The sequence below is a fragment of the Leptonotus elevatus genome, chromosome 13 (genome assembly GCF_054856555.1).
Source record: "Leptonotus elevatus isolate MCC_2025b chromosome 13, RoL_Lele_1.0, whole genome shotgun sequence".
NCBI classification, from domain to species: domain Eukaryota; kingdom Metazoa; phylum Chordata; class Actinopteri; order Syngnathiformes; family Syngnathidae; genus Leptonotus; species Leptonotus elevatus.
In genome coordinates, this window is record NC_141251.1 from 16,785,422 (window position 1) to 16,812,630 (window position 27,209).

General features: G+C 37.9%; 1 protein-coding gene across 1 annotated transcript; it reads right to left on the reverse strand.

Annotated features, from left to right (window-relative positions):
- Positions 1-1,089: 1,089 nt before the first annotated feature.
- On the reverse strand, positions 1,090-26,162 carry LOC147164015 (leucine-rich repeat-containing protein 1-like). Its single transcript, XM_086093202.1, has 14 exons — positions 25,548-26,162; positions 16,523-16,640; positions 16,105-16,183; positions 15,733-15,822; positions 11,495-11,551; positions 11,322-11,385; positions 10,771-10,845; positions 10,101-10,245; positions 9,908-10,026; positions 9,564-9,647; positions 7,690-7,805; positions 6,625-6,797; positions 5,571-5,710; positions 1,090-2,464 (listed from the first exon to the last, which is right to left on the reverse strand). Exons 1-14 carry the CDS (start codon positions 25,704-25,706, stop codon positions 2,306-2,308), a joined length of 1,578 nt encoding a protein of 525 aa, XP_085949328.1. The 5' UTR covers positions 25,707-26,162; the 3' UTR covers positions 1,090-2,305.
- Between the last annotated feature and the right edge of the window lie 1,047 nt (positions 26,163-27,209).

Here is a 27,209-nt window from a genome sequence, read left to right on the forward strand (position 1 = left end):
ATAATAATAATTATAATAATAATAAAAAATTAGAGTAGCCCTTTCTACTTTTCTTCATGCAGCTCCTGGAGGAAGAAGTTCGGACACTTTGGCCTTGTGACAGCTGCAGCTTTTTAAAATTGCCATATAAATAAAGATGACTTGACTTGACCCCTGATCTACTGTATATGATAAGATATCATGTAATGATTAAGGGTTACTTATAGTATTGTGCTATTATTACACAAGTAACAGACTACAGTACAGTCCTCAAACATAATTACATACTTGACTCAACCAATTTTCAACAGTAAGAGGATATTATTTTGTCTATAATTAATATTTTAACTTCATTATTTCTCATATAAAATCGATACCTTTGAAAACACATTTTGCCACTTGCTATCGACTGAAGATTACATCAGGCATGCTTGAGCAGGAAACAGGAAATGATCAATCATGGCTCAGTTTGCTAACATCACATGTCCAAACCTAGAAAACAGGTGAGCAAGCATCTGTAATGTCATTTTCAGTCGACTGCAAGTAGCAAAATGTGTGCTTAAAGGTATTAATTGTACATGAAAAATGAAAGTGAAAATCGAAAATGTACATGAAAAAGAAGTTATCAAATTAATTCTAGACAAAATATTAACTAACGGTATTTACTGCTGAAAATGGCTAAATGAGTCAAAAATCCCTTTACGGTTATTTTGTAGAAAGTATTTGCTTGTAGATAGAACTGTATGTGAACTACAGGATCAACTTTCTCATTTTAAGTGAAGCAGGTTTGTAAATGCTTGACTCGACCAAGACACTTGCAGCCAAGGCACACCACTGTTGGTATGATACCATCACTTTTGAGTCCCCCCTACCAAATAGACTCGTCTAGTGAAGTCAAGAAAAAAACACTAATTAAAGACAGATATTGGGGGAGGAAAGACAATTCCTGTACTTATTAGCAGCATAAATGATGAAGAACATATACAAGAGATACATATAGACAAAGTACATTCATTGGCTATTTAATGAAACGCATGCAAGTGTTTGTACGTGCAGGGTGGACAAGCTGAGCATTCCAAAAGCATGAGCAAGCAATAAACAGGCAGGAAATGATCAACAAGACGCACGATTGCTTTATTGATGAATTTCTTCAGAATTGCATTATCTTGCTTTAGTCTGAAATATTCACAGATATTAAACCATTAAGTGCTGCATGATAAAAGTCAAAGTAATAGAAACACATTTAGTGTTGCACTCGTTTTATTGATCAGTGGTTAAAAGTCATTCAGATCTCAAGGTTCAAAAATCTCTTTAAGATCCGAGTTTGTGCAGTTTGATCAGGAAATAATTAAAAACAAAAACAAAAAACTCTTTATGAACCTGGTCCACAAATCATACACTATATTATGTGTCCCATAAAAAAAGAATGAGATTGGTTGACAAGTGCGTTGTGGTGGAATTTCCAAAACTGCATTTGAAAAGGAAGCCATTGTTGTTTCCTTCTGGTGCGAACGTCAGGCCGATCAACCCTCCGCTGTTTATTCTAAAAAGTACTCTTGAAAAAGATGAAAAAGGAACCGCTGTATTTTGGCATCTATTTTAGAAACGTTACAAAGCAGTGAATTGTATTTCGACATTGTTGAACTGAAGTTCTGTGCAGTCATTCAAACAGATGCTCCAAAAAGGCTTCAAGGCCATCGTACTCAATGACATTTAAATGGACTGAATAAGACAGGAGTGAATGAGATTTTGTTCATTTTCCTTTGATTGAAAGAACAAAAAAAGTACCAAGTTCAAAAAGCAAAGAAAATTAAAACCAAAAAAATTAATTTGCTATACATTTCTATTTACATTGGAGCTGCCAAAAAGTACTGTATAAAAGTATTCACATGAGACTATACAACAATCCTTAATCAGTAGATCCAAAACCTCCTGCTTTTATATATGCCCAGAATGGAAGAAGAAAAAAATCACCCAGTGTTTAAAAATAGATATAGAGCACACACATAACATTTAAAACGCTTTGACTGTATTATAGAAATAGTGCAACTACCTAGTGTCTTTTTTCCTTTAAAATTTGAAAACATTTTCATATGAGCATTATTGCTGTGGGCGTGAATTCAAAACAGGAAGGCACAGCAGCCCTGAGGGAGAACGAAGCTTTACAGGCGTTCCAGGGTTCAATCACAGGACGGGAAGGCCACAGCAGGGTTTGTCGGGTAAAGGGAAGGAGAAGGAAAAAAAAAAACAGTTGCTGGATTGGATTGTGCGGGACCACATGGTGAGACACAGGAGGTAAAAACACAAATCCAAAAAAAGTCAAAGGTCACACAGACGTGGTCACATTGTCTGCCGCGTTATTGACCTCGTTCTTGTTGGAGTCCAGGCCTTTGGCGGCGTTCAGGTCGTTGCGGAGGTTCTCTGCTGCTTTCTTCATTGTTTTCAACTCGCCCGGGTGGGGAGTGGCGCGGCGCAGTAGCGTTCCCTGGAAGGAGGACGCAAACGTGTGTTAATGATGTATGTGCAGCACTTGCGCTCGACATAAGTGGTGGTGAGACGGCCGCAGAGACGGGGCGTAAAAGCCACTTTGACTGTAACCACTCTCGTATGCATATACTGCAGCACAATCCAATATGAATATATGATTTGTTCAAAAAAAAAAAAATATATATATATATATATATATATATATGATGAGTTTATTCAATGTGCCTGAGTAATCATGGTCATCTTGGCGATTAAACTCGGATTAATTTTTTTCTTTCTTTCTCACGGAGCTGTGCGTTTCAATGCTGAGAGTCCCTGACAATGATATCCTTGCGGTGGTTGTCCACTAGATGGAGGTCTGACTCCATTCAATCCAATAACAAGTCTCTTTCCTGAGACAATGTTGGCCATTAACCACGGGATTGTGAACACTAACAACATTTACAAACTATCCATCTTACGTTGATGGAGAACAGTGCATGATATGTTGTTAAATTCATCGCATTTAGTAGAAAGTTTGGCAGACGTTTGCATGACGATGGTGTGGACACGTTGGGACATGTTTTAAAAAAAACAAATACGAAAACAATTGGCTCCTCTTTAACCCATTAAGGTCTAAAGCGCCTGGCAAAACATGCATCTAAAATCTTCCTCTAAAAGTTTTCCTGGAAATTCAACAATATTAAAAATTATTTATATTTTCATTCCCAAAACATTTTAGAGCTTACACCTGTGGCATTCACACAAACCTAAGTTTATTATTATAAGCCTTCAATATATATATATTTTTTAAATCAACAAACAAATGTCGCATCTGCAGGTATATAACTCCAAATATATTTACTTTCAACACTGGAGTGCAGTGGTTATAACCTCGGGGGAGTGGTAATTATTCGTCGTCCATTCAGTTACAAAGTCGTCAACATTTTCTACATCCTCATTGTTTACAAACTAGAGATAGACCGATAACCAGCGCCGCTATTGGGCATTTTGACGAATATCGGTATCGGCCTTTTTTAGAATCTGACGGCCGATATAAGGTAAAACCATTCTAATATAGGGAGCTATTTATTTAAATTTTCAGTTAACTTTATAAAAGAAGCTACTGACTCTGGGAACCTTCTGAATCATTTGTTTTTGTTTGATAATAAAACAAAGAAATGTGAAAGTTTAAGATTTTAGGTATTTTTACATTTTGGGAAAAAAATATTTACGGTAGAATAGATAGAGAGCTATGGTATTGCTTAAGTTTCCATTTAACTTTTTAAGACGTACTGAAAACCTTGGGCGCTCCCTGAACGTTTTATTAGAAATTTAAAAGGATGTCAATTGTCTAAGATAAAAGGAAAAAAACCTTCTACATTTTGAAAAGTCTGACAAATTGTTCAATAAACATGCTTTAAGACATTACAACAGAGTCAAGATTGGTATTTGTATTTTCAAATTTTTTGACGCCAATAGTACCCCCCTCACCTTCCCACCTTTTTACAGAAAATTAATATTGGCTTCAAATATCGGTTATTGGCCCACGTCACCCTCTTGTGCATATTCTGATGCATTTCATCGGCTAAGAGACCAAAAATTGGTCCAAATAAAACAAAATGACATATCCGCTCTCCCAGCTTTAACAGTAGAAGTGCGCTCACGCACTTCCAGCCTAAATGGGTTAAGCTCTTTCTGAACATCATATATTTAAAAAGAAAATCTGTTAAAGATATGTTTTGAATTCTGAGAAAGGCGTCTGGTTGTTACCTCGAAGTCATCACTCACGGCAGAAAGAACATAATAGAGTAGAAGAAATGTGATTTAACGTTAAAGTGCATCATGCATAAATGTTTTAGTGTAAATTCACACATGTAATTCACTGCATAACGAATGACCAAAATGTAAAAAAAAATTAATTAGTTGTTTTTTTTCTTCTTCTTTTTTGCATGTTTTTGTAGTTACTAAGTTGTAAAGTTATCAAAATACTACAAAAGGCAACTGTTCTGCCTGTAATTCATATCTTTGTGCTGTAAATGTTCAGATTTTTTCCTGCCGAATATTGGACTCGGCATTGGCCTCAAGAAATCCATATTGGTTAGGCCCTGAAACACATTAGAAGAATATTATGAAAAAGGAGTAATAATTTCATGGGAGGACAGACCACTAATAGCACAGCTACTCCCTTGAGTAGTCACGGATATTACTAGTGCTTTAGCTACCGTATTTTACGGACTATAAGACGCTCCGGAGTATAAGTTGCGCTGGGCCAAAAATGCACAATTAGGTAGAAAAAAAACATGCATAAATCACACTAAGTGTATTTATTTTAGTATAAGCCTTTCATGTATAAATTGCTAGAAGCTGAATAGTGCTAGAAGAAGAATAGAAGTTGCAGGAACAGCCAACCTATGAAAAAAAAAAGTCTGATTTACAGTCTGGAAAATGCGGTACATAAAATGTCCCCAAAACTACAATGACAGATCATTTTAAAGAAAAGCCAATATCTGAAAATAGCATTTTTCTTTAAAATTGCATGAGATTGATAACAATTTCCTATTCTTAGAATTTCTAATATTTAGTTTCTGATCATAAAGCGGCCACAAGAGGACGGCCGATGCTGGTATCAGCTGCCGTCGCTAGTATGATACCTCGAAATAAGGCCCGGTTGTCCCTAAAAAAAGGTTTGTTTGTTTGTTTGTTTTTTTAAAGAAAGAAAGAATAACGTGATGAGAATAACAGTGTAACATAAGCAAAATGCAGGTACACGTTAATGCTTCAAATAGAACTTTTACACATTTTTACTCAAAAGAATATCACTTTATTCATGTAAAATTCCCACTTTTTGTCCTTAGATAGTACGACTGATCTCTTAATTGTACTTTTCTTTCTTCTTCTTTTTGAATAGCTTTGCCTTAATACTCTTTTGCCGGCCATTATTCGTGTTTGTATTACATTTTGAATCTGTGAATAAAGCTGCCTAAAGCCTATTGCTACCAAGTTGAAGGACAGCACATTGAAGGACCCATTTGCATGTAAACAGAGATAGCTCGGCTGTGATATAAATGCGTCTTTGTTGCTCCACGTTGGCGACATCAAGCCCTTGCGTTCAAGGCTCTCACCTTTTCATCGTCTTCTTCCTCGTCATCATCCAGGAAGTGGATGGCGCTGATCCTGTTCATGGCTTTGTTGTCCCACGTGTCGTCCGCCATGTCGTTCACCAGGCTGTCCAGGGCTCCGAAGCGGGCCAGATTATCAGAGCCTGCGGTTGGTTATTGACGAGAGACAACACAATTGATGTAATGCAGACACCGAGACGGCAGTGAGCGAATACAGAGCAAATTCAAGCATTTCTTGACTTTTTGCAAACTCATGAGCTGAAAGCTGCCGTTCTTGCGAGACAACGCTTAAACTGTCGGATCACGGTTTCAAATCCCGGCTTAGTCGCGAGCGTACGTCAACGCAATCTTCCCTGCCTCCACCCCCGTCCTCAGCTTCATTGGCCTGCTAAAGTCTCGTCTCAAACTTCATCATCATCCAAGTGACATTTTATTCTTCAGTAGCAAGCGATTTCTTGAAAAACCTCAATTACCACAAAGATACATATTGTTGTATTAAAACAGTTGAATCCAGCGGCAAAAGTACCAGCATTGAGGCACATCTTTATACCAAGCGGGTGAGCTTTTAAGGGCAGCAAGCCAGCCGCCGCTAAGCCTCTTTAGCTGTCCAATCTACCGCATTTTAGAGTAACATGGCCAAGGAAGGCCTCAAGGGACTGCAGAGGCCGTGATCTCTTACAGGCGCTCTGATCCTATACAGGATACACTCATGATCAACAGATTCTACCGGGAAGGATTAGAGTGGAAGAAGAAGAAGTGGTCGTTTAAACTCGACATTATGGGATCATGAGAGAGGAAGATGACGAGCAAGATCACTCAAACGTCACTTGGGAGGAAAGCCTGCATGTCAATGAGTTGGCGACTTTGCGTGGAGAAAAAAAATCATGTTACAAGGATAAATAAGAAATAGCATAAAATAATAGCTGCACCTTATGTTATTGCCCAAAGACAACAACAGGGGGCGCAGTATAGCCTTTGCACCAAGGAACAGTCCTAACGTGCCCTACAAACTTAGCAACAACAAAAAAGAAGAACAAAAAAAAAAAGGAGTACATACCTTTGTTGTCAGACTCAAATGGCTGTTGGGGCAGCAGCACGCAGGTGAGGACCTTCTCACCCGAATCGGGGTCCTCGTCAGTCTGAAAGGTGAGGAGGGGTTGTGACTGGTTTTCTGACAGCCATAAAGCCTTCAGGCGAAGTGTGGTCAGAGACATGGGTAAGTGGGCAAGCCTGGTGGGGACACAAAGCACAATTTAGTAAAACTTAAACATCATATATTGTATCTTTGATTTCAAGTAGAGGATGCATGCAGGTTACATGCTATGTGTGTCAGCATTATTAACACATAGCTACTCCAAGCATTTAAAAAAAAAAGGAGGAGGAATCCTACAAGCATCAGTTAGGAGGCGAGGAGCCACATTTTGGACCAACTGGAGATGCTTAAGACTGGCTGACTCCAAAATCAAGTGCATTACAGTAATCCAGCCGAGATGGACCGGATGCATGGATTACTGTTTCAAAGTGCGGTTGCAAAAAGAGCATTTTTACCTTAGCCAGCTGCCTAAGATAAAAAAAAAAACTTGATTTAACAACAGCACCAATGTGACGGTCCAATTTAAAATAACTGTCCAGCCGAACAACCAAGTTCAACACTGTTGACTTTAGATAAGATGCCCAGCGGCCCAAGTCAGCGGGATGAGGTAAACAAAGCCCACTGGGACCAAACATCATGACTTTTTGATTTCCCCCAGATGGACAAAAGTGGCCTCAATGAGAAAGTGTCTTTTTTGCTCAGCGTGACATAGATCTGACAGCCATCCTCATAGCAATCGAAGGAAATACCATGTTTTCTTAAGATGGAGCACAGGGGCAAGGAGATACAATGTAAACAGTATAGGCCCTAGAATTGCACCCTGTGGAACACCATACGACAATGTTCTTTGTTGAACAGCAAATATGAATCAACAGCAGCCATAAAGTGTCCTCCATCTAGAGATCGCAATTAGGTTCCATTTGTGATTTATTATGACAATCTCTATTAACTATTTGACTAAAAAGTTTTGGCAGCAGCTGAAATGACAGATTAATCACCCTCCACTACCTTACAAAGGAAAGAACGGACCTATTTCCAGAAACGTCAAGGACGTGCAGCTCGGTTGCTTGCGACAGCTCCGAGGGTATCCTCGTCAGTCGGTTCTCCCGCACACAGAAGACATTCAGGCCACTGCAGCCTCCGATCTGGAGAGCAAAAACAATAGGATTCAATGAAACGAGCAGCCTGCGAAGCAAATCAGCAAAAGTGCAACAGCGTGTAAATGGGGGCTTGTATCTTTTTTAGACTGAGAATAATGGATGCAAAAACAGCCTTTAATCAGACTATGAAACATGGAAGAAAATCTATTGGGGACATTTGAACACTTTGTCCCAGAAATATCAGTAGCGCTCTAGTTCACTTAAAAGTCGATGTAATGCAGCAGCGTGACCTAAAATTAGGAACAATTAGGCTCGCACTTGATGAGCCATCTAAGCTGACAAGTAATCTATTAATCTGCTCAAACGCAGTGCATGGTGTTAAAAGGTTAAACGCGAGTAAAATGCTTCAACAAGTAGATTAGTGTCAAAAGGTAAGCATTCTGGCAAAGACCTCACAGTGCCAAATTGTCCCGCTCAGTTGAGAGCCTGTTAGAGAAAAATACATAAACAATCAATGGGATCTATAAATGCAGACCAATTGTCAAGCAGCCCGGCCGGCTAAGCACACATCAATGCTGTGCACCATGGTTACAATGTGAGCGTTGATGTCATGCAACGGCCTCTTTGAGAAAACAATGACAGTGACATCATTGTAGAGGCCAAGTGTGCCATTATGTTTCTCCAAGCTGCGCATCATTAAGACACAAGACCATTGTACGGCATCCAGAGGAGCCCCTTACATAGTTTTGCATCAGACCAGTCTCCACTTAAACAGACACTGTGAGAAAAGAACATCACATGCAGACACAATCGACAAAGTCAGATGGAACTCAACAAGTTGCTGTACAAGTGAGGAGGGAAAAGTTGACAAACGTGTTAGATCTTGAAAAGTGCAGTTTTACAAGTAGTTTTACAATTGTGAGGTTATGACAAAACAGTATTTGGAGTAAAAAATAATGTTGCTTGAATTTGGTTGTACGGAGGAAAAACGTATTTCACGATCATAACATTTTATTTTACAGGTGCTTCATAATCCTACATTCTAAGCTATTCATTTTGTGAAGGAATAAATACTTGGTCAGATTTTTACAAGAAGAAAAAAAATTAATAATGTATATGATAAGTAAATTTGCAATGCTTCAAGAATAAAGTTTTAAAAAAATAATTTTAAAATATATTTTTGAGGGGGGAAACCATTTACAAGACAAATGTGTAATATAATAAACACAAACTTGTGTTAATATGGGAAAAGCAACATCTATCAACAAACAAATAAAATAAATAAATAAAACACATCTTTTCTGATCAAATCAAAACCCATTTACAGTACAGTGGACGCATGCCATTTGTGGGGGAGAAGGACCGGGCTGGTCTGCATATAGTGAAAATCCACTTTTAAGTGATGCCCAATGAAAAAAAACTTTTAAAAAATACATACATTTTTTTTTTACCAAAAAAATGCTGATAAACATTTACCATGCTTTTCCACGAAAAATTGAGAAAATGGGGTGGGGGAGAATTATTTATATTTATTTTTAAATAGTACTGAAAAAAAATAAGGGAAGATGTGAATCTACAGGTGCTGACCCATTAGCATGCAGGCATCAACTGTAGTTTTAATTTTAAAATCCTTGTACTTTTTTCTAAAATTACAACATTATCTACATTATCTGTCTTATAAGAGAAACATTAATGCAGCATTTACCTGCATAAAAGAACAATAGTGTCTGAATAAATGTTTGGCTTTCAGCAGTCAAGGATAAAGTAAATAGGATGATACATTGTTTATATTTGAAGACAAACCTCTTTGGGCAATGACGTTAGCAGGTTTCGGTCACAGTTGAAGTTGGAAAGCCGCTTCAATTTCCCTATGCTTCTTGGTAAAATCTATTGGAACAGCAAACAATACAATTACATGTTTATAACCCAACCATATCCTGGGTGCATTTAACACCTTGCAGCATTAACAGATTGCTTTATAAGTGACTCAACTACATTATTGCCAGTTTAGTACAGAGATGTTGACCTTTCAATCTGCTCATTCAGCAACAAAACCGAGAGAAAGTAAGCATTACATGCCATTTTAAGTGCTGCAAGTACAAACAGTGTTTTAATTACACTTAAATATAAGTAAGCTCCAAACAAACCTGTATCTGATTCTCTGTGAGTACAAGTTCAGTAAGACTTTCACAGTTGCCAATGCTCTCTGGCAGGTATGACAGTCTGTTTTGATCGCCTTTCAGAATAGACAGATGTCGTAGTTTTCCTTTGGGAAAAAAACAAAAGTGAGTAAAGTCTTACAACGTAGAGAGGAGCACCAGCTCAAAAAAAAAACGTTACCAATGCTTTCTGGTAGAGCGTCAATGAGGTTCTGTGACACCAGCAAGTCAGTGAGCGCTAACATGCCTCCCAGTTCCATCGGAAGTCTCTCCAGTTTGTTTTCAGACACATCCAAACACAATAGGCTCTTCATGCTGCCCATCTCCTGAAATTTCAACAAAAAAAAAAGGAAAAAAAAAAGCATACATATATAAGATTAAGTGGCTCTATCTATTTGAGTGTAGTCACAAAAGTCAAACGTGATCCATTTCATAGAGGTCCTGATAAACTTTATCCTTAATACATGAATAAAGTACAATCAATTTGTTATATAAATTATACGCTACTGTTGTAAAATGTAAATATCTGTACAGTAAATACTATGCATGTAATGTTTAACATTTTAGCGTTGTTACCATTGTCATGCAAATGCCTTTTTTCAATCATTTTAAACAATGTTTCAACACACAGTACAAAGAAAACACTTATTATACATGAATTGCGTTGCAGAGTGACTAACATGTTCAGGTACCAAGGTCCACTTCATGAAAAACTACTGTTGGACGTGACACAATTCTACAACCCAGATTTAAGCTACTTTAAATAAAAAATTGCCTTTTAAAATGTGAATGGAAAAGAGACATAAGAGGTGAAATTGTCAAGCAGGACATAAATTGTATGATGATCTTACCGCAGGTATTTCAGCCAACTGGTTTCCATCGAGCCACAAATCCTTTAGACTGACAAGACAGCCTATTGTGTCTGGCTGTGTGGGGGGAAGGAATGTCACAATGGAATGAGTGAGTAAAAAGATAAATTGACAACAAAATACAAGCAAATAAAACAGTAATTTATAATCATCAGAGTGGAATATGTCATTGATTAATTCTTCAAAAATATTCAATATTGCTAATACTGCATTTTGGACAATGTAAGGATATGTCTGGGGGTTTCAGCAGACAGACAAAAAACGCAACACAACAGCCACGTCACTGCGGTCTGCGTTTGGCTCTTGTGCCAGTAAATCACTCACACTCACACGATTTTGAGCGCTCACATAAGATTACACCCTAAAACCAAAGCTGGAAGCAGATGGCCCCTTCCCATCTGCGTGATAAGACAGGGGGGGAAGCTGTTCTTGAGGAATTCTAATCTACTGCTCTGATGTGATGACAGCAAGGAAATGGAGAAAAGTTACGAGTTAAAGGATTCAGATTTCCCAGAATCCACAAAGAAACTTACCAAACTATATAATTCATTATTTCCTAAGTCGAGTTCTTCCAGTCTGTGGAGCAAGGATAGGGAACTGAGGATATAAAGAGAAAACATTAGAGAGGATATAAAACAGTTAACAGGTTGGACAGTAACAGCACATAGTATGTGCAACAAAAAAGGTAAATGGTTTGAATACTCACTCTGGGAGGAATGTCAACAGATTTTCTCTGAGCTCTAGTGATACCAAATTGGAGAGGCTGCAATGACAAGGCAATGTTTATGTAACACCTTTAAATTTCCACAGCACACATAAACACTCAGAGTGCTTTTAAAACAAAGAGAGCGAACGAATTAAGTCGAGCCACAAACAATTATAAAAGACCTCTTTGCCATCTCGATGTAAGGAACAGGAAACATTACGGAGGCTGGTCCCATCTTATCGCAAACAGGAGCAGCCTAAACATCCGAGTCACTTAAACGAAGGCCAAAATGTCTCATGGGCCATCAAAAGAGCAAAGTACAAGCACAGTCTTTATCTTTGGGTGGTGTTTATGTACGTCTTTTACAGCGGCAAGCTTTCACTCGCACCGCACAAAGTTCATCTTGATGTTGCCTTCCAGAGAGATTCCAAGTGTTTTGCATTTTTTGCAAGGATTTGTGATGCTCATTTGACTTGAATTCCTCGATTGTCCACAGTACGTTTGTACTGCTCTAATAATCACTTAACAGTTAAGTCACTTAACAGTTGATTTTAACTCTATTCTTCCCAATAAAATATAGCAGTTCTTAACTTGTTGGAGGCACTGAACCCCATCATCAGCAGATACAGTGAAAACAGCAGAGGTTCCAGAATTGAACCCTGTGGAACACCATTTCTTTCGTTATACATGTGAATTCATATTGCACAGTTGCCCGACTATCTTTTTTTTGCTCCACACGGTTAATACAGTGATTACAAAAAATGTATCCAATGATGTGCCAAGCGAGGCGTATCAACACAAATTATTTGAGTCAAGTGTGTGTTTTGACCTCTGCCAAACCCTTGGGGTTCGATCAAACCCAGTTTAAGAACTACTGCAGTACCCTAAATTTGGAAAGCTTTTCTTCTCGCTTTATATGTGAATAAAAAGGGTGTAAGACAGTAAAGGTAATTATTTTAACATTCACTGTCACAACAAGTGTAAAAGATAAAGCTAACCACTGTAAAACATTGAAATCAATAAAACACTCTAGCTAGTAACAAGCGACTACCTCAACCTCATTGTCTGGACTTCATGCCTCTTCAGCGTCACATTCTTCATCAACTTGCATAACGTAAAACATGAAGTTTAAATCTCTGGGTTTTGTTGTAAACTTTCAGGTCATTTGAATGTTACACTAACTTAGTAACAATAAACCACAGTTTAAACACGTGATTAGCTTTAATGACAAATGATCAAGGTGTAGCAAAAGTCCGGCCATAGTCGTGTATCTCATAACATTAACACAAGTGTAAACGTTATCCACTGTCAAGATTTAAAAACATGATGATAAAACACTGTACCCTTGATAACAAGTGTCAATAGTTAGCTAGCAGTAGCCCTAGAAGATAACGTTTGCAGCTAAAACTATGTCAGGACTTTACGTCTCTTCAGAATCACGTGTATTTTTTTTAACAAAATTTGTATTCCCAGTGTGTAGTCCTTAGCGCCATCTAGTGGTCAAAGAATAACATTTAGAAGCACGCAAGAGCACGCACACTACGGTGGCTCAGAGAGACCACAATTCGCAAGCCTACCACCATTTCTTATTTTGCATGAGCAAACCGAGCATCTCGGTAAGCGACGGCGACTTGGCAGCCGTTGTGAAGCACAGCGAGCGACACCGAAAATCCGAGCGAGCCAGAAATAGCCGGAGCAGCTAACAAGAGCGGCTAGCAGGAGTTAGTCGGAGCCATAGGCTGGAGTGGCTAACAAGAGTGGCTAGCGGGAGAAGCTAGTTAAAAAAAGAAGGTAGTAAAAACTTGCGAGAGCAAAGCAGAAGGTGGCAAGCGACGGGAGCCTGAATAATGGGAGTCAGTGACGACCACCTGCAGGCCCCAGCTGTGGAAGGTAAGCGGCGGCCGACCCATTGGGTCCGACATTGGCAAGCACCACCCGGGCTGACATACATACATACATTCGCGAAGATGTCCATTGGGCATCCGTAGCAGGAAGATGGCGGCGAAACATGGCAGCTCCGGTAAGGGGAGACTACAGTCATGTAATATAATTAGTGATTACTAGACCTAGTACGAGTGTGTGTGTGTATATTTATGTATATATATATATATATTTATGTGTGTATATATATATATATTTATGTGTATATATGTATATATAGGTATATATATATATATATATATATATATATAACTTCACCACTAGATGGCGTAAAGGATCACTGACTGTCCCTTTAAGATTTTTTTCTCCACATTTTTGTTCAATGGAATTACAAGTTGTACAGCCTTTCGCTCGTTCGACTATAACTCTCTGACAGCAAATTATGTGGCTCTAATAGTTAAATAAGAAATAGATGTTAATTAAGTCAGTGTTGATCAATGAGCCTTAATTTGTAGAGACAGACTAAGTCTGAATCCATTTTAAGCTCACAGCTCAATGATTCAAACAAAAGTCTTCATTTGTGCCAGATTGTTCATCAGGCGAAACTCCCCGATGCCTTCCAACCCCAAGAACATCCATCTCATCCTCTTCAGAAAATCCAAAAGATGCTGTCCCATTACTGTTTTCATTAGCCTCGCCTCTTGACGATGAGCAGCACTCGACTCAGTGTGTTACGCAAGCAACGAGATATGGGACATATGGGAACATAAGCCGTACCAAGAGGAACAAGGTGCAAGGAGATCACTTGACCCAAACTGCTATATTTCATGGCTTTAATCCCTGCACACTGCACAAAGCACAGGTTCAATATAAGTCATTAGATGAAACAGAAAAAGTGTAAAGTTTAACTGATTGCCAATATGTTTTTTTGTGAGGAATGCTTAGTTTAAATACTCTGGATTACATTTGCCAACCTGAGACTGCCACTGAGGTTTGTCTATCCTTCTTATATAAACAGTATTATAAATATTATTTTAATTCACAGACAAGACGGCTGAGTTAAAATCACCGCCATGCATTATGCAGTATATATATTTTGCATTTGAGCTATATAAATCCCGCTAGACCTCATCAATGCCTTTATCTTTGGTTCTTTGTTTCTTTAACACAACTTATTCCAACAAAATCCACTGCCATTATGCATGCCATCAAGCGAGACTGAAGCATACCTTACAAGAGCTCAGTTCAACTCGTATCAAAGTATGTTTGTTTTTTTCTTTGGCTTTTTGTGACTCATTTCAAAAGAAGCAGCAATAAAGGTTGTTAAGAATATACAGCAGAATATTTGTAATAAGGCGTAAGATTTCCAGCACCATACCATTGATTGTTATTGTTTATTATGATATCATTATTAGAGTCAACTTTTTTACATTTTAAATGTTTACATTTGTGTGTGACAATTAAGATTATTTTTTTTATGCATTAGACATGGGGATTGCAACTTTGTCATCAAATTTTAGTCCTTCATAGCGTTTACATTTTACAAATAGCATTGGATATTTGAATTTTACAAATGTATGACAGTTAAAGATTCTACTATGTATATTTAGAGATTGCCTGTAAGGTTTTATGCCGGTGACAGTTTGATTTCCTATTTTTTATTTGGGGGGGGGGGGGGGGGAAGTTTCAAAATCTCAGCAAATTAGTCATAGAACTGTTCAGCATTAGAAGTTCCACTGTATAATGTGCAAAGTTAACACACACAAAAATGAAAACGGGTGAATGAGGGCATCTGGAAAAGAAAATCAGGACATTATTGACATTTTTCCACACAAGTGCTCAGATTTTCTAGCTAAATCCACCCTCTAAGAGCCGAAACTCAATGTCACTTAAATGTCCACATTTCCATTAAAATATCCCCTGTGGCAATTTGACCCAAAAGTGCATAGTTGTGTTATTAAATCCAATTATAAGTTGATAGGAACAAGAATGTTGGCAGACGAGCCCTTTCACAACATTCTGATTATGTCACATCTGACAAGCCTCCCGCTTTTAAGAGACAAAGCAATGAAGTAAAGGTTACATCTGCATAAATTAGATTCAAACTAGTTTCATATGAAATATTCATATTTCAAAAAATAAAAAAATAAGTTCAAGAGAATGTGGTAAAATACTTGATGAAGCAATTTTACACGTTAACTTGTAAGCAGGAACTATATCATTCTGTGGTTTAAAAAGGCTAAGCATGCAAAATAGAAATAAAAAAGATTTAGTATTTTCTTCATTTTCTTGCTGTTCTACAGAATTGTGCTAATTATGTCAAAGCAAATATGACACATTGTGGTGCAGTGACTTACTTTCCAATGTTATCTGGTAGGACTTGCAATGAGATGTCATTAATGGAAAGGCATGTTAGATTCCGGAGCTCTGGGAAGCTTTCAGGTAGCCTGGAAAAACATGAAAAGATGCTAAATACTAAATACTGGCACATGAAGAACCAAGCAAACAGTGGCATCTCGAAACACATTCGCTCTGGTCTCCTAATGGGCTATTATTTACACATTTTCTCCCTCTCTAAATGTGTTTGCTTACAATTTCTTCCAAACCATTAGAGTTGATCAGGTTGGTCATTATTATCAGCAGATCTAATAACAGTTCAAATGCTTGCTGGCAACAACAATAATAATGTGTTTGTCATTTCCCATTTCTGCAAATGACTGTCAAATTACCTTGTTAATGGATTCCCACTAAAATCTGCCACTTGGAGGGCTTTGCAATGTGAAATGGTCTCTGGGATTTCCATAATATCTGCACACGAGAAGAGCAAACATCATAATTAAAGGATGATGACATTGATAGTGCTTTAGGCAAAGCTCTTAAAACATTGAATCTGCAGGCACGTCACACCCAAAGACCACTGGAGTTGTCCACATATCACATGACCAAACCATAGTGTTCCTGGAGACAAACTTCCAGGCGCAACGACGATGGGAAAATGATTTACCCCCAAGAAAGATGGCAGGAAAAGTGCTGATCGATCTTCGCATTAATTGATACCAAAGAAATAGCTCTCAGTTTCAAAAAGGTTAATGTTCCTGCTGTGGCTTAAAGTGTAATCACAGAATTAAAATTTACATTAGCACTTACCATTTCGCGATACATCAAGCTCGACCAGTTGCATGAAGTGGGCTATTTCTGGAGGAAGTCTCTGGATCTCATTGTCACTCAGGCTGAGTTTTCTTAGCTTCACCAACTGGAAAAATGGCTGTAAGAGGTTTAAAAAAAATTTTTTAGCATAAATAGAAGAATTAACCTGAAATGTTTTAAAAATAAAGATTGCATTTTGCAAGATTTTTTTAATATGATGAAAATAAGACTTCTTAGAAAAAAATGCAATGTTGAGTTTTCACTCATGTGGGAAATTGTGACATATAGTCACCCTCTTAAAATAATTGCCTATGTCATTTTTTTGTGCAAAAAAATATAATTTTTTGCCTAAATCTCCTTACGATGCAAATGGTTAAATTTTGGTGTTTCCTGAAAATCTGAAAAAATTGACAGTCGATTATTTTAAGAAGGCGTCAATATGACAAAAACACAGTAAAATGCCACACACAAAAATAACTTACCGGTAATTCAAGTAAATTCTTGTAAGTTTTGCCAAAATCAGGCATTTCCTTTGAAGTGTGATAACTTAGTCATTTATGAATATTTTTTTCACTTTCAACGGCTCAAAATGTTCACTGGCATCAGACCTATCTATACATATATAGTTTATAGTATAAGTTTTTTTTAATGCCCTCTATGGACAATAATAGCAGTATTATGCTAACAGCTAAATTAACTATGTTGTATATATATATATATATATATGTAAAGGTCTAATTTGAATATTTCATATGACATAGTTAGAGGCTCAAACAAGTCCATAAGTCATAACAATAGAATTAGTTTATGCATGCCCAGTTTTTACACAATGGTATTTTTCTGAATAGCACAAAACTATTGTAATTTTGCCCAAATCAGGCATTTCCTTTGAAGTGAGATAACTTAGTCATTTATGAATATTTCTTTCACTTTCAACCGCTCAAAATGTTCAGTGGTATCAGACCTATCTATACATATATGGTTTTTATTTGTATTTGTATTTTTTAATGCCCCCTATGGACAATAATAGCAGTATTATGCTAACAGCAAGACTAACTATGCTGTATATATATATATATATATATATATATATATATAAAATAAAAGAGTAATTTGAATATTTCATATGACATAGTTAGAGGCTCAAACAAGTCCATAAGTCATAACAATATTTTTTTTTTATGCATGCCCAGTTTTTACACAATGGCATTTTTCTGCATAAAATTCTTGTAATTTTGTCCCAAATCAGGCTTTTCCTTTGAAGTGTGATAATTTAGGAAAACTTTTTTTCACTTTCAACCGCTCAAAATGTTCAGTGGCATCAGACCTATCTATACATATATAGTTTGGTTTTTTTTTTTATGCCCCAATGGACATTAATAGCAGTATTATGCTAACAGCAAAACTAACTATGCTGTATATATATATATATTATGGATAGATATAAATCAAAGTAAAATATTTAATATGACATAATTAGATCCTAGAATATGTCAATAAGTCGTAACAAGATATGTTTTTCTTTAGAATAAGAAGGTCAAAGTCACAATAACTGATTTTGATGACAGAATTTATGAGTAACATTTTAGAACAAATATGCAAAATTCATGAACATTAAACACCAGTTACTGAAATGAAGAACTACTACTAACTAAACCAGAACTACTTTTTTTTTCCATTTAACATTTCATGCAATGGGTCTTGATGTGTTTTTTGCAAATGTAAGTTCCACATTTTGCGCAAAACGTTTGAAGCTCGAAGTGGCTTTGTGCAAAGGCCACATTGTTTGCGCTCTGCATGCTCCACCTGCTCCACCAAGCCTTCGGCAGAAGGCTTTGCTTCCCGTTTCAAAATTTCAGGCCAAGTTAGAGCCTTGCCTAGTTCCTCAAGCCGCTTGAAGCTTTTCTTATGGTTCGCTGTATGATGCCCTAGTTGGAAAACAAATCTAACGCAGTTTCAGGGCTGCTGATTCTGGCTACTGCGTAGAGGGTTGCCCTGGGGTTAGGAATGGGATGGGGGAAATAATGTGTGGCCACTTTGTGAGTAGGAGACCATGATAGTTTTTAATTTTTTGAGAGACACTCACTAATTTCTTTGCCCTGATCGCCGTCATTTTCATCATCCTCTGCCTCCTCGTCGTGTTCAATATGACAAAAACAGTAAAATGCCACACACAAAAATAACTTACCGGTAATTCAAGTAAGGCTATGTTTTACGAAATCTAAACATTATGTTCCAAACGGCCACGGCAGCCCAATTTTAGGCAAAATGGGATTGCCATAAATGAGGGAGGACAGGATGGAGAAAGCAGGAAGAAGAAGCTCTCACCAGCACACTTTGCAGTGAGGATGTGAATAAGAGCCTCTTTTATGTTTTGGTGCAAGAAAAGGAAAGGAAATATACAGTATTTTTGGACTGTAAGTCATACTTTTTTTTCCATAATTTGGCTATGTTCTGTTGTTATGTCATTACAACTTTATTTTAATAATATTACAACTTATTCCAACTTTTTTGTAACAACTTTATTTTTGCAACCTACAATTCAACTACTTTTACACCTTTTTTCTCATAATTCAAGCACTGTCTAAACAATGTGATAGTGCTGCACTGATGAACCCCTCTCTTGAAATATAATCTTCTCCGTATTGGACTTTAATTGCACACAGCCAAGTCAGACTTGTATGGTACACTCGCACCTGACTTCAGTGCAGTTGTGTTCAGTTCCCACTCAGTGAAAGGCTGTCTGTCTCTCATGTGATTGACTGCCGACCAGTCCAGGGTCTGCTTTTTGCCATGAACTCACCTGGGACAAGCTCCAGCTCCCTGTAATCCTGAACAAGATAAGCAGCATGGACACCGATTAATGAATTAAGTGCTGCGATGTTATCAGCAAGGTCATTTTGTTGATTTGCAAGACCGTTTACAACTGGGGTGAAGGGATATTTGCAGATAGATAGAGTTATAACAAGGATGTTTTGATGTGCCAATTTCTGAATAGGGTTAAGATGAAAACAAAGGAAGTCTACGACTGATGAAAATTACCAGTCCAGCCGGTTTGCATGATATTGAAAACAATCATTCAAATTCCTATCGTTGATGTCGCAAATTTCTGCAAAACTTCCATGTATCAATCCACATTTCTTCTATTATGGCTGCACTGACAAACTCTAAAACAAATTGAAACTTATTTATATGTGCTGTGCAAAAATATACAGTATGCATCAAGAGAAGAAATATACAGGGCTGAAACTAATTAAGAGCTAGAATGAACTTGCGCTGAGAGCAAGCCAACTGGCAGGCAAATGTAGGTTATACATGCACATACTTGATACGGCTCATGCGAACCGGCAGTCTTGCCTGTGTGACTGTTTCTGACTGAGGGAGATTCGCCTAGTTAAAAATCCATAACATATCAGGAGATATGGCCATTTAAGTATGTAAAAAAGTATGAATCTATTTTTTTTCCAGGGGATGACATTTTTGTCTATTTCAATTTCAACGCCAGTGTTGTATTAAGCACAATAATGCTTCCCTGTGGAGTTGTGCCATTCAATTATGGGGATGTGTAAGACTGACTGTCAGTCAGTAAGTAACCAAAATCCCACATGACATTTTTACCTTTATCTTTTTATCCAAGTGAGACAAATACATTAAAAAAATATATTTTGATGGGTGGCCTACTAAACGCAGATGACTCCAATCATCAGAAGAGGTTGCAAAACTAATCTCCTTTTCTCAGTTAAATCGCTGCGACATTTTAAAATATTACAGTTTAACTTCTACATGCCAGAAAGTTCAACTGCCAATGAACCAATGCTATCTCCTCTTTCAACAAAGAAAGAAAAACACATGTGCAATAAATATTAAGAGTAACGTCTGAATTCCATTTCACTTGGGTAATGCAAAACATTAACATAACCACATTAAGCTGATCCGTGGCCAAAGTTATCAGTTCCACCTGCACTTTTCTGGCTGACAACTTGGCAGCAGACAAAACACCCAACGGGAGGGAGTACATTAATATTCAGGGGGCGAAAATATCAATATAAACAATATCTGTGTATTTAGTGTTCTATTGTTTTTGTAATGCTTTGATGAAGTTGTGACACTACAAAAGAGTGAAGAAAAGAGATGGAAAAAAAAGGTCCTTTCCAGACAGAACAGATGATTCATACTGATAACTGCATAATAAGTAGTTTCAAAATGAAACATTGTTGTTAACTGCAATCTGTAGGCGAGACAGAACACAACTCAACTGTGTGTTGTGCTAAAGTGTATGATAAATAACATCAAGAGTACCAACGTCTAGACCCCACCCTGAACTTGTTGCACATGTAAATCGGTTAAAACAGCCCTTAATCCTTATTTTATGCAACTAAGCAAACACACTGAGCATTTGCAACTTAAAAATTCACATTGTATGCAACCAAAGCTGCAAATCTCAAATTGACAATATCATCAAGGATTGCCCTCTTTGCTTCAGACGACAATCACAAGCAAACAATAGCGGACTGATACACTCGTCACCAGAACACGCATCTCGAGAGTTAGTTTCATTGTAACACTCTAATCTGCTTGACGACGACGCTGACGAAAAGTGCACGTTTGCAAGTTCAAACCTGCTCTTCCTGTTAATCAATCGGCTCCACGCCCCTCAAAAAAAAAAAAAAAAACTCACGTGCAACACAAAAACCTCAACAGGGTGAGTTAAGCATTTAACCTCTGAAATCCTAAGTCAATGATTAAAATGTTGGTTTCACCTTCAGCACCGTCTGTTTGGGTTTGAGCAGGAGAAACAGGCAACAGGTTGCTTGCAAAGCACATAAATAAGGCTATGCAAAAAAATTCAGCAGGCGACTTGAAATGTAGTTTAGATATAAATAGATATTGAAGCCAATAAGACACTGGAGTGGAGAAGAGCAACACAATTAGTATGAACTGCTTATTTCCTGGTAATCTGCCATAATGATTGTCCATGGACAATTTACAAGAGCCCTAGACATGGACACAGTTTAGTGACATTGGCAAGCCGAAAGCCAAACAACTTTTAAGACCCTTATAAAGTGAATTCAGTGCTCTCTTCCTAAATACATTATAGACATTTTGAATGCAATCTCTTAGAACGTGCAAAGACTCAACTGTATCATTAAACTGTTTTTCAATTTACTGATTTTTTTATTTTTATTGGGGGCTAAAAGACGGTGCTTAGTGACACTTTGACCTGGGTATGAGTTATTCCTCCCCCACTATATAGAGTAAAGCCCAAAGATGGTTCAAAATTGTATTAGTTCAATGTGTTGAGGAACAACGCAATTATGAAATTCCAAGACAAATAAATATGGTCTATGACTCAAGGAGATCAAATCATAACAAACTAGCAAACCAATTACTCTTATACGACTTTCTGTCACTGCGTTTGCTCGAGTGGCTCCACTACATGGCTTTAAGTGCTTCTTCTTCATCACATGGCAGACAAAATGTTATGCTATGCTTCACTCTATAATCATGTAGGTATGAAGTTGTTCCAAAATAACATTCTGTAGCGTCACCAAGATGGCTGCGCCAAGTGGCCTAACTTGCCCAGAAGGAATTCCCCTCTATTATATGCAGGAATATATACTCCTGCAACTGCACAGGTCAATGAGTTGATTCACTGAAACAACTTAAAAATTAAAACATTCAAACTTCAAAACAAACAAAAGACACGCATTTTCAGTAAAACAACGGACACTTTTTAAATACTGGACAAATCACAAAAGGCTATAATCTCAATTTATTTTCATCAGTTTGATGGTTATTTAGTCAGTCATTTGCAAAGCAGTCTGATATTTGATGATAGATGCTACAAAAGACAGACGCAAACTATCCACCACTATATAAGAAGTTTGGATTTCACATATTACATTTAATTAATCAATTTGGGCTTCCAGAATTAAGTTGTCAAGGGCGTGGTCGATATGAGAATTAGTAGGGGTTTGACTGACACACTCATACGTGAGAGATGATTGATAATAGTAGATAGCAGTTGAAATTATTACCAATTACACAGCCCCTATTTAATGAATAAGTATTTTGAAGTATTGCACGTTGGTATTTGGCTACATTAAATCATTCTCTTGTGAGGAAATGACATCAAAACAAGTACCACACCAAAACAACCCATTTTGAGGTCAGTGCGGTGATCAAGGTTTTAAATGTGCTTGTGAATTTTTCATCTGAGGAAATCAACTCCTTTTGGTGAAAAGTGAGCGCCAAGCCATGTCCACTTCTCCACCTCAGAGGCAAATGCAGGCAGCAAGCATTGAAGTGGATACTGGTGAGGGTTCATCCAGTTATGTTTCTTGAGTCCACTCAGCAAGCATTGATGACATTAGTGACATGCCAGAAAGCATGATTAACTGCTTCTCTGTGTGGGCATGCAACTAAGAAACCCATCATTATGCTAAACATGCACAGAATATTGCTGAACTGGACTGACACATCATTCTGTCGCAATGACAGCACACCTGCCAATTGCATCCTCACGGGTAATAAAAGTAATGTACTACAGTTTAGCAAACTACTGGTAGTGTACTTAAACTGTGGCCATGCGAGGCACCAGGGGCCTTGTACTTTTCAACTCAATGATTCTTTAATAAGAAAACACGCTCACTTAAAATAGTATGATCAGACCAGCAACATAAGTCATGATGCTGCCTCGTTTATACTGAACAACTTTAATTGAGAAGTCAAATAAGTTCTCATCTCATGACAAATGTATTTGTGTACATAAATGTTCATCCCTGCGGACATTTAGTGTTAGCGTACGAAACAATTGGGATTGAAAAGAACATACTGGTCCTGCCCACTTGAGATTGAATTGGATTTAATGTGACCCATGCAATAAAAGGAGTTTGAAACCATAAAAAAATCATATGTACAAATTTGGGTTACGTCGCCACCATAGGAACGGATCTCCCTCCTAAGGCATAGGCCACTTTTATTTGACAAAAATAAATTTTAAAAAATTGAACGTCCGTAAATAATTCACCCGTCAACAGTGTGTGATGGAAAAATAAAGTGTGTTGATCATGGCCAACATCTTTGTGAAGCGTGTTGCAGCACGACTCAATTGTTGATTTCCTACTACGACTAATAATGACAATATTGACAAATGACAAGACACATGAAGATGTCTTGAGTATCAAAGGCATGTTGCACAAAGTCGTTCTTTTGCAAATATACAAACTTGAGAGGCATAAACAAACCAACAGCATGTTCCCTAATCCCTACCAGGCCCGCTTCCACAATTGTACAAAATAAATTTTGGGTGGACATCCCTTCTCGCAGCCTAATTCACTGATGCACCCTAAAAACAACTATTTGCTATTTTATAAAGCCTACCACTAGAGTGAGGCAGTAAAAAAAAAAAATATATATATATATATATGAGTGATCACATGAATTTAAGACAGATTGAAGTGGCCTTTATCCTGTGTCCACTTGTCAGGGTCAGCAGAACTGGTTTGTAGGGTTGTTAAAAAAAATCGATTCGGCAATATATCGCGATCTTATAGTGCGCAATTCAATATGCGGCCGAATCGATTTTTAAACTTTTTTTTAAATGGAAATATTCAACAAAACGTCTTACTTAGGATTAGGGTTCACACTTTAAGCATGGAAGAATGTTCTATTAATGGAACATTAAGCCTTAATATTTAATTTCAGGGCTGTTTAAACATGAATCAGACTGCAACCTGTTTGTTAAATACGGTGACTCAGTTAGAAGCGTGAAGTTTCAGATAAATTAATACATTTTCATACAAATCTTACAGTGTACATGTACAAGTTTACTGATTAGTATTTACTATATTTGAGTAAAAAAATAATAATCGCAATAATTAATTTATAGATTTGTATCGAGATGGATCGGCATCGAATCATTACCTATGAATCGTGACACGGATCAAATCGCCAGTTACTACGCAATTCACACCCCTACTGGTTTGGCAGCAAAAACTGAGGGTACTAATGCAAGTTAACAACGCCAAACAAGTTGTCAGTGACAGAAACCAGTTCGGAATCTTGGAGTGCATATAGCGAGACTTAAATAATGTTGAATAGGAACAAACACTGCAAATCCGTTAAGGAGCCAATTTAATCCAGAGGACTGGGGTCAAATGGGGGCAAATTAATGGATTTCATCACTGGGGCCTGCAAGTTTATCTTGCCTTCTATTTAGCTACTAGAGCTCTGTTTTATCACACAAGGTTGTCAATCAGGGTCACGTACAGTATTTGGCTTCCACACAATGCATTGAAGGAGAGGTCATCTTTTCGAGCTTCCATAATCTCACATTCTGTTAAAGTCTGACAGGAATTTTCCTGCTTCCTTGGATAGGATATCACAGCTTTATTACCATGACCCACTTTTTATGTCATCTCTTCCTGATTGTACCACAAGTTTTTTATGTCATCTCTTCCTGATTGTACCACAAGCTATAGACATTGTACTTCATGCCATGTCACATGATCATGAATATTACACAGAAGATAGAATCAATGTTTTGTTTTTTTACTAATGAGGTAAGCCATTAACTAATGATTACACACAGCAAGTTAGTGTATGACAAATTGGTGCATACTTCTTCAATACAAAATCTATGATGTATGACACTCAGCTCTAAATACATAATTTAAATTATCGACACAAACACTTGGATGCTAGTTATGTTTCTGTTGGCCATTTTAAAGTTTGCACAATGATGTGTCTGTTGCATTAAACGTGCAGCCAACAGTAGTGTAGTTAACCCGTGTAGTGACGTGTAGTGCGGGAAATTTCCACCTCCACGGGTTTGCCTGCCTTGCTGATCTTGCGTAATGATTGTCCCCGGGTCCCAGAGCTTTCTCACGGGATGGATGGATCAGCTCAGCGGGCTGCTGTTCCGTGTCACCTCTACTTTAAACTCACTGAGCCGATGCGGCCTTTTGTGCGAAGGAGTGGGTGGGGAAAGGTGTACGGAAGAAGCCGCTCGTCGCTTGCTTACCTTGGGCAAGTCTCGAAGTTGGTTGGCGTCCAGTAGGAGCTCCTCCAAACTGCGTCCGTAGCGATAAATCTCATCTGGCACAAAGAGCAGCGAGCAGTGGCGTCTATCGATCATCTCCACATGACGGTTGCATCGCCACAGGGGGATACAGTGAAACATCACGGGGGTGGTGAGGGTGAATGTCGAACCCGTGCGAGAAACAAACAAACCAGTTTAGGGGAATGCAACAGATTGCCGCGAGGGGACAGTCCCGTGTTTAAAAAAAAAAAAAAACACCGGCAAAGCGAAGCTAACAGGTGGTTCGCAGCAAAACTCCAGCCGTAAGCAAGTCCAAGGTGGCGTTTGTTAAGTGGCGACCGACATGGGAATCACTCTCCGTCCGTCCGTCCGTCGTCACTTTGCTTAGTTTGAGTTTAGCCTACACCGCTCGCCCACCGCCGCGAAAAACCGCTCGGAACACCGTCGCTTTTACCGCATGGAAGCCGGGCTACATCTCCGTGAGGCGGGGGGGAAACAGAACCATCGCCGCGTCTTTGCGTAGTTCCCGGAGTTAATTTCCTCTCGCGTTCAGATTCTGACCCGGAACACTCACTCCCTCATTCCAATCCTACGTCACTCGTCACTCCTGGCGGCTCCTCCCTCCTCCCAAGGCCGCCATGTTGGGACAGAGCGGGCCCGCGGCTGGCGGGAGGTGTAACCCCGCTGTGCACAGTGCACGAGACATCCTAACACCTCCCTACCGCCAATAAATAAATACATGTTTTTTACTGTATATGTATATGCATGTTTGTTCACATATACGGTATACATGAACACATTGTATTTACATTTTAAAGTCTAAGATACTATCTGAGAACATTTCAGATCTTTTTTCAACAACGGTGTAATGCTTATTATTTATATGTTTATTATTGTTGACGTGTTTAGGTATTTTTAAGTCAGCTTTAATACCCATGTCTAAATGTTTTTTAATGTGTGTTTTTTTTCAACTGTTTACATTTCATTATTACGTATAAATAAACTTACACTTCTACATCGTGTAAAACTGCACATAAATTCAATTCAGATATTTATTCAAATATTTTGCAGTAGTAAGTTTTAGGTAGTAATAGTATGCATTGTCATCAAATCTAACCAATATTTTAGGTTTTAAATATTTAAACCACAACCTCAACTTCACTATGCATGTCCATGCAATGACAAAATAGTTGCACTGCCTGTGCTGGCGATCCGATGAGGCCAGATGGGGCACGCTTTCCACAAACAAAATATGTTGAATCATTTGTGTGCGTTAATTATAGAATTTGTATTTTTTATTTATCTGTATAATGTTTTGTCTTATTTGTTATTTGCGCATGTGCAGTAGCAAGTGTGTAAGGAGCTTGTGATAATCAGAAGTTTGGAAGACAAATGTGTGCATGGACCATTGTGAGTTAATTCGAATTGGTGTGTCATCCAAATACACATGCATGCTAACGCAGTATGATGATAGACAACGCCTGTTTTACAACGTGGTTGTTTGAGTGTTTATAACGATTTTATTTCTATTTATTTTTTTGCCGTGTGGCGAGTTAAGTTAGTGTAAATGCGTTACCGGAAGTGGTCCAATTTCGCTTTTCAAAATAAGAAATTAAAGCGGAAGTTTTGTGACTGACAGCAACA

What these genes read in the sequence shown, in the direction of transcription:
- LOC147164015 (XM_086093202.1), bottom strand. Translation starts at nt 25,706, where the DNA reads ATGTTTCACTGTATCCCCCTGTGGCGATGCAACCGTCATGTGGAGATG. An exon ending in CTACCAGATAACATTGGAAA is followed by an intron (nt 11,552 to 15,732) that starts GTAAGTCACTGC and finishes TTGTCATTGCAG; the next exon opens with CCTCTCCAATTTGGTATCAC. An exon ending in ATTTGAGTCTGACAACAAAG is followed by an intron (nt 5,711 to 6,624) that starts GTATGTACTCCT and finishes AACCAACCGCAG; the next exon opens with GCTCTGATAATCTGGCCCGC.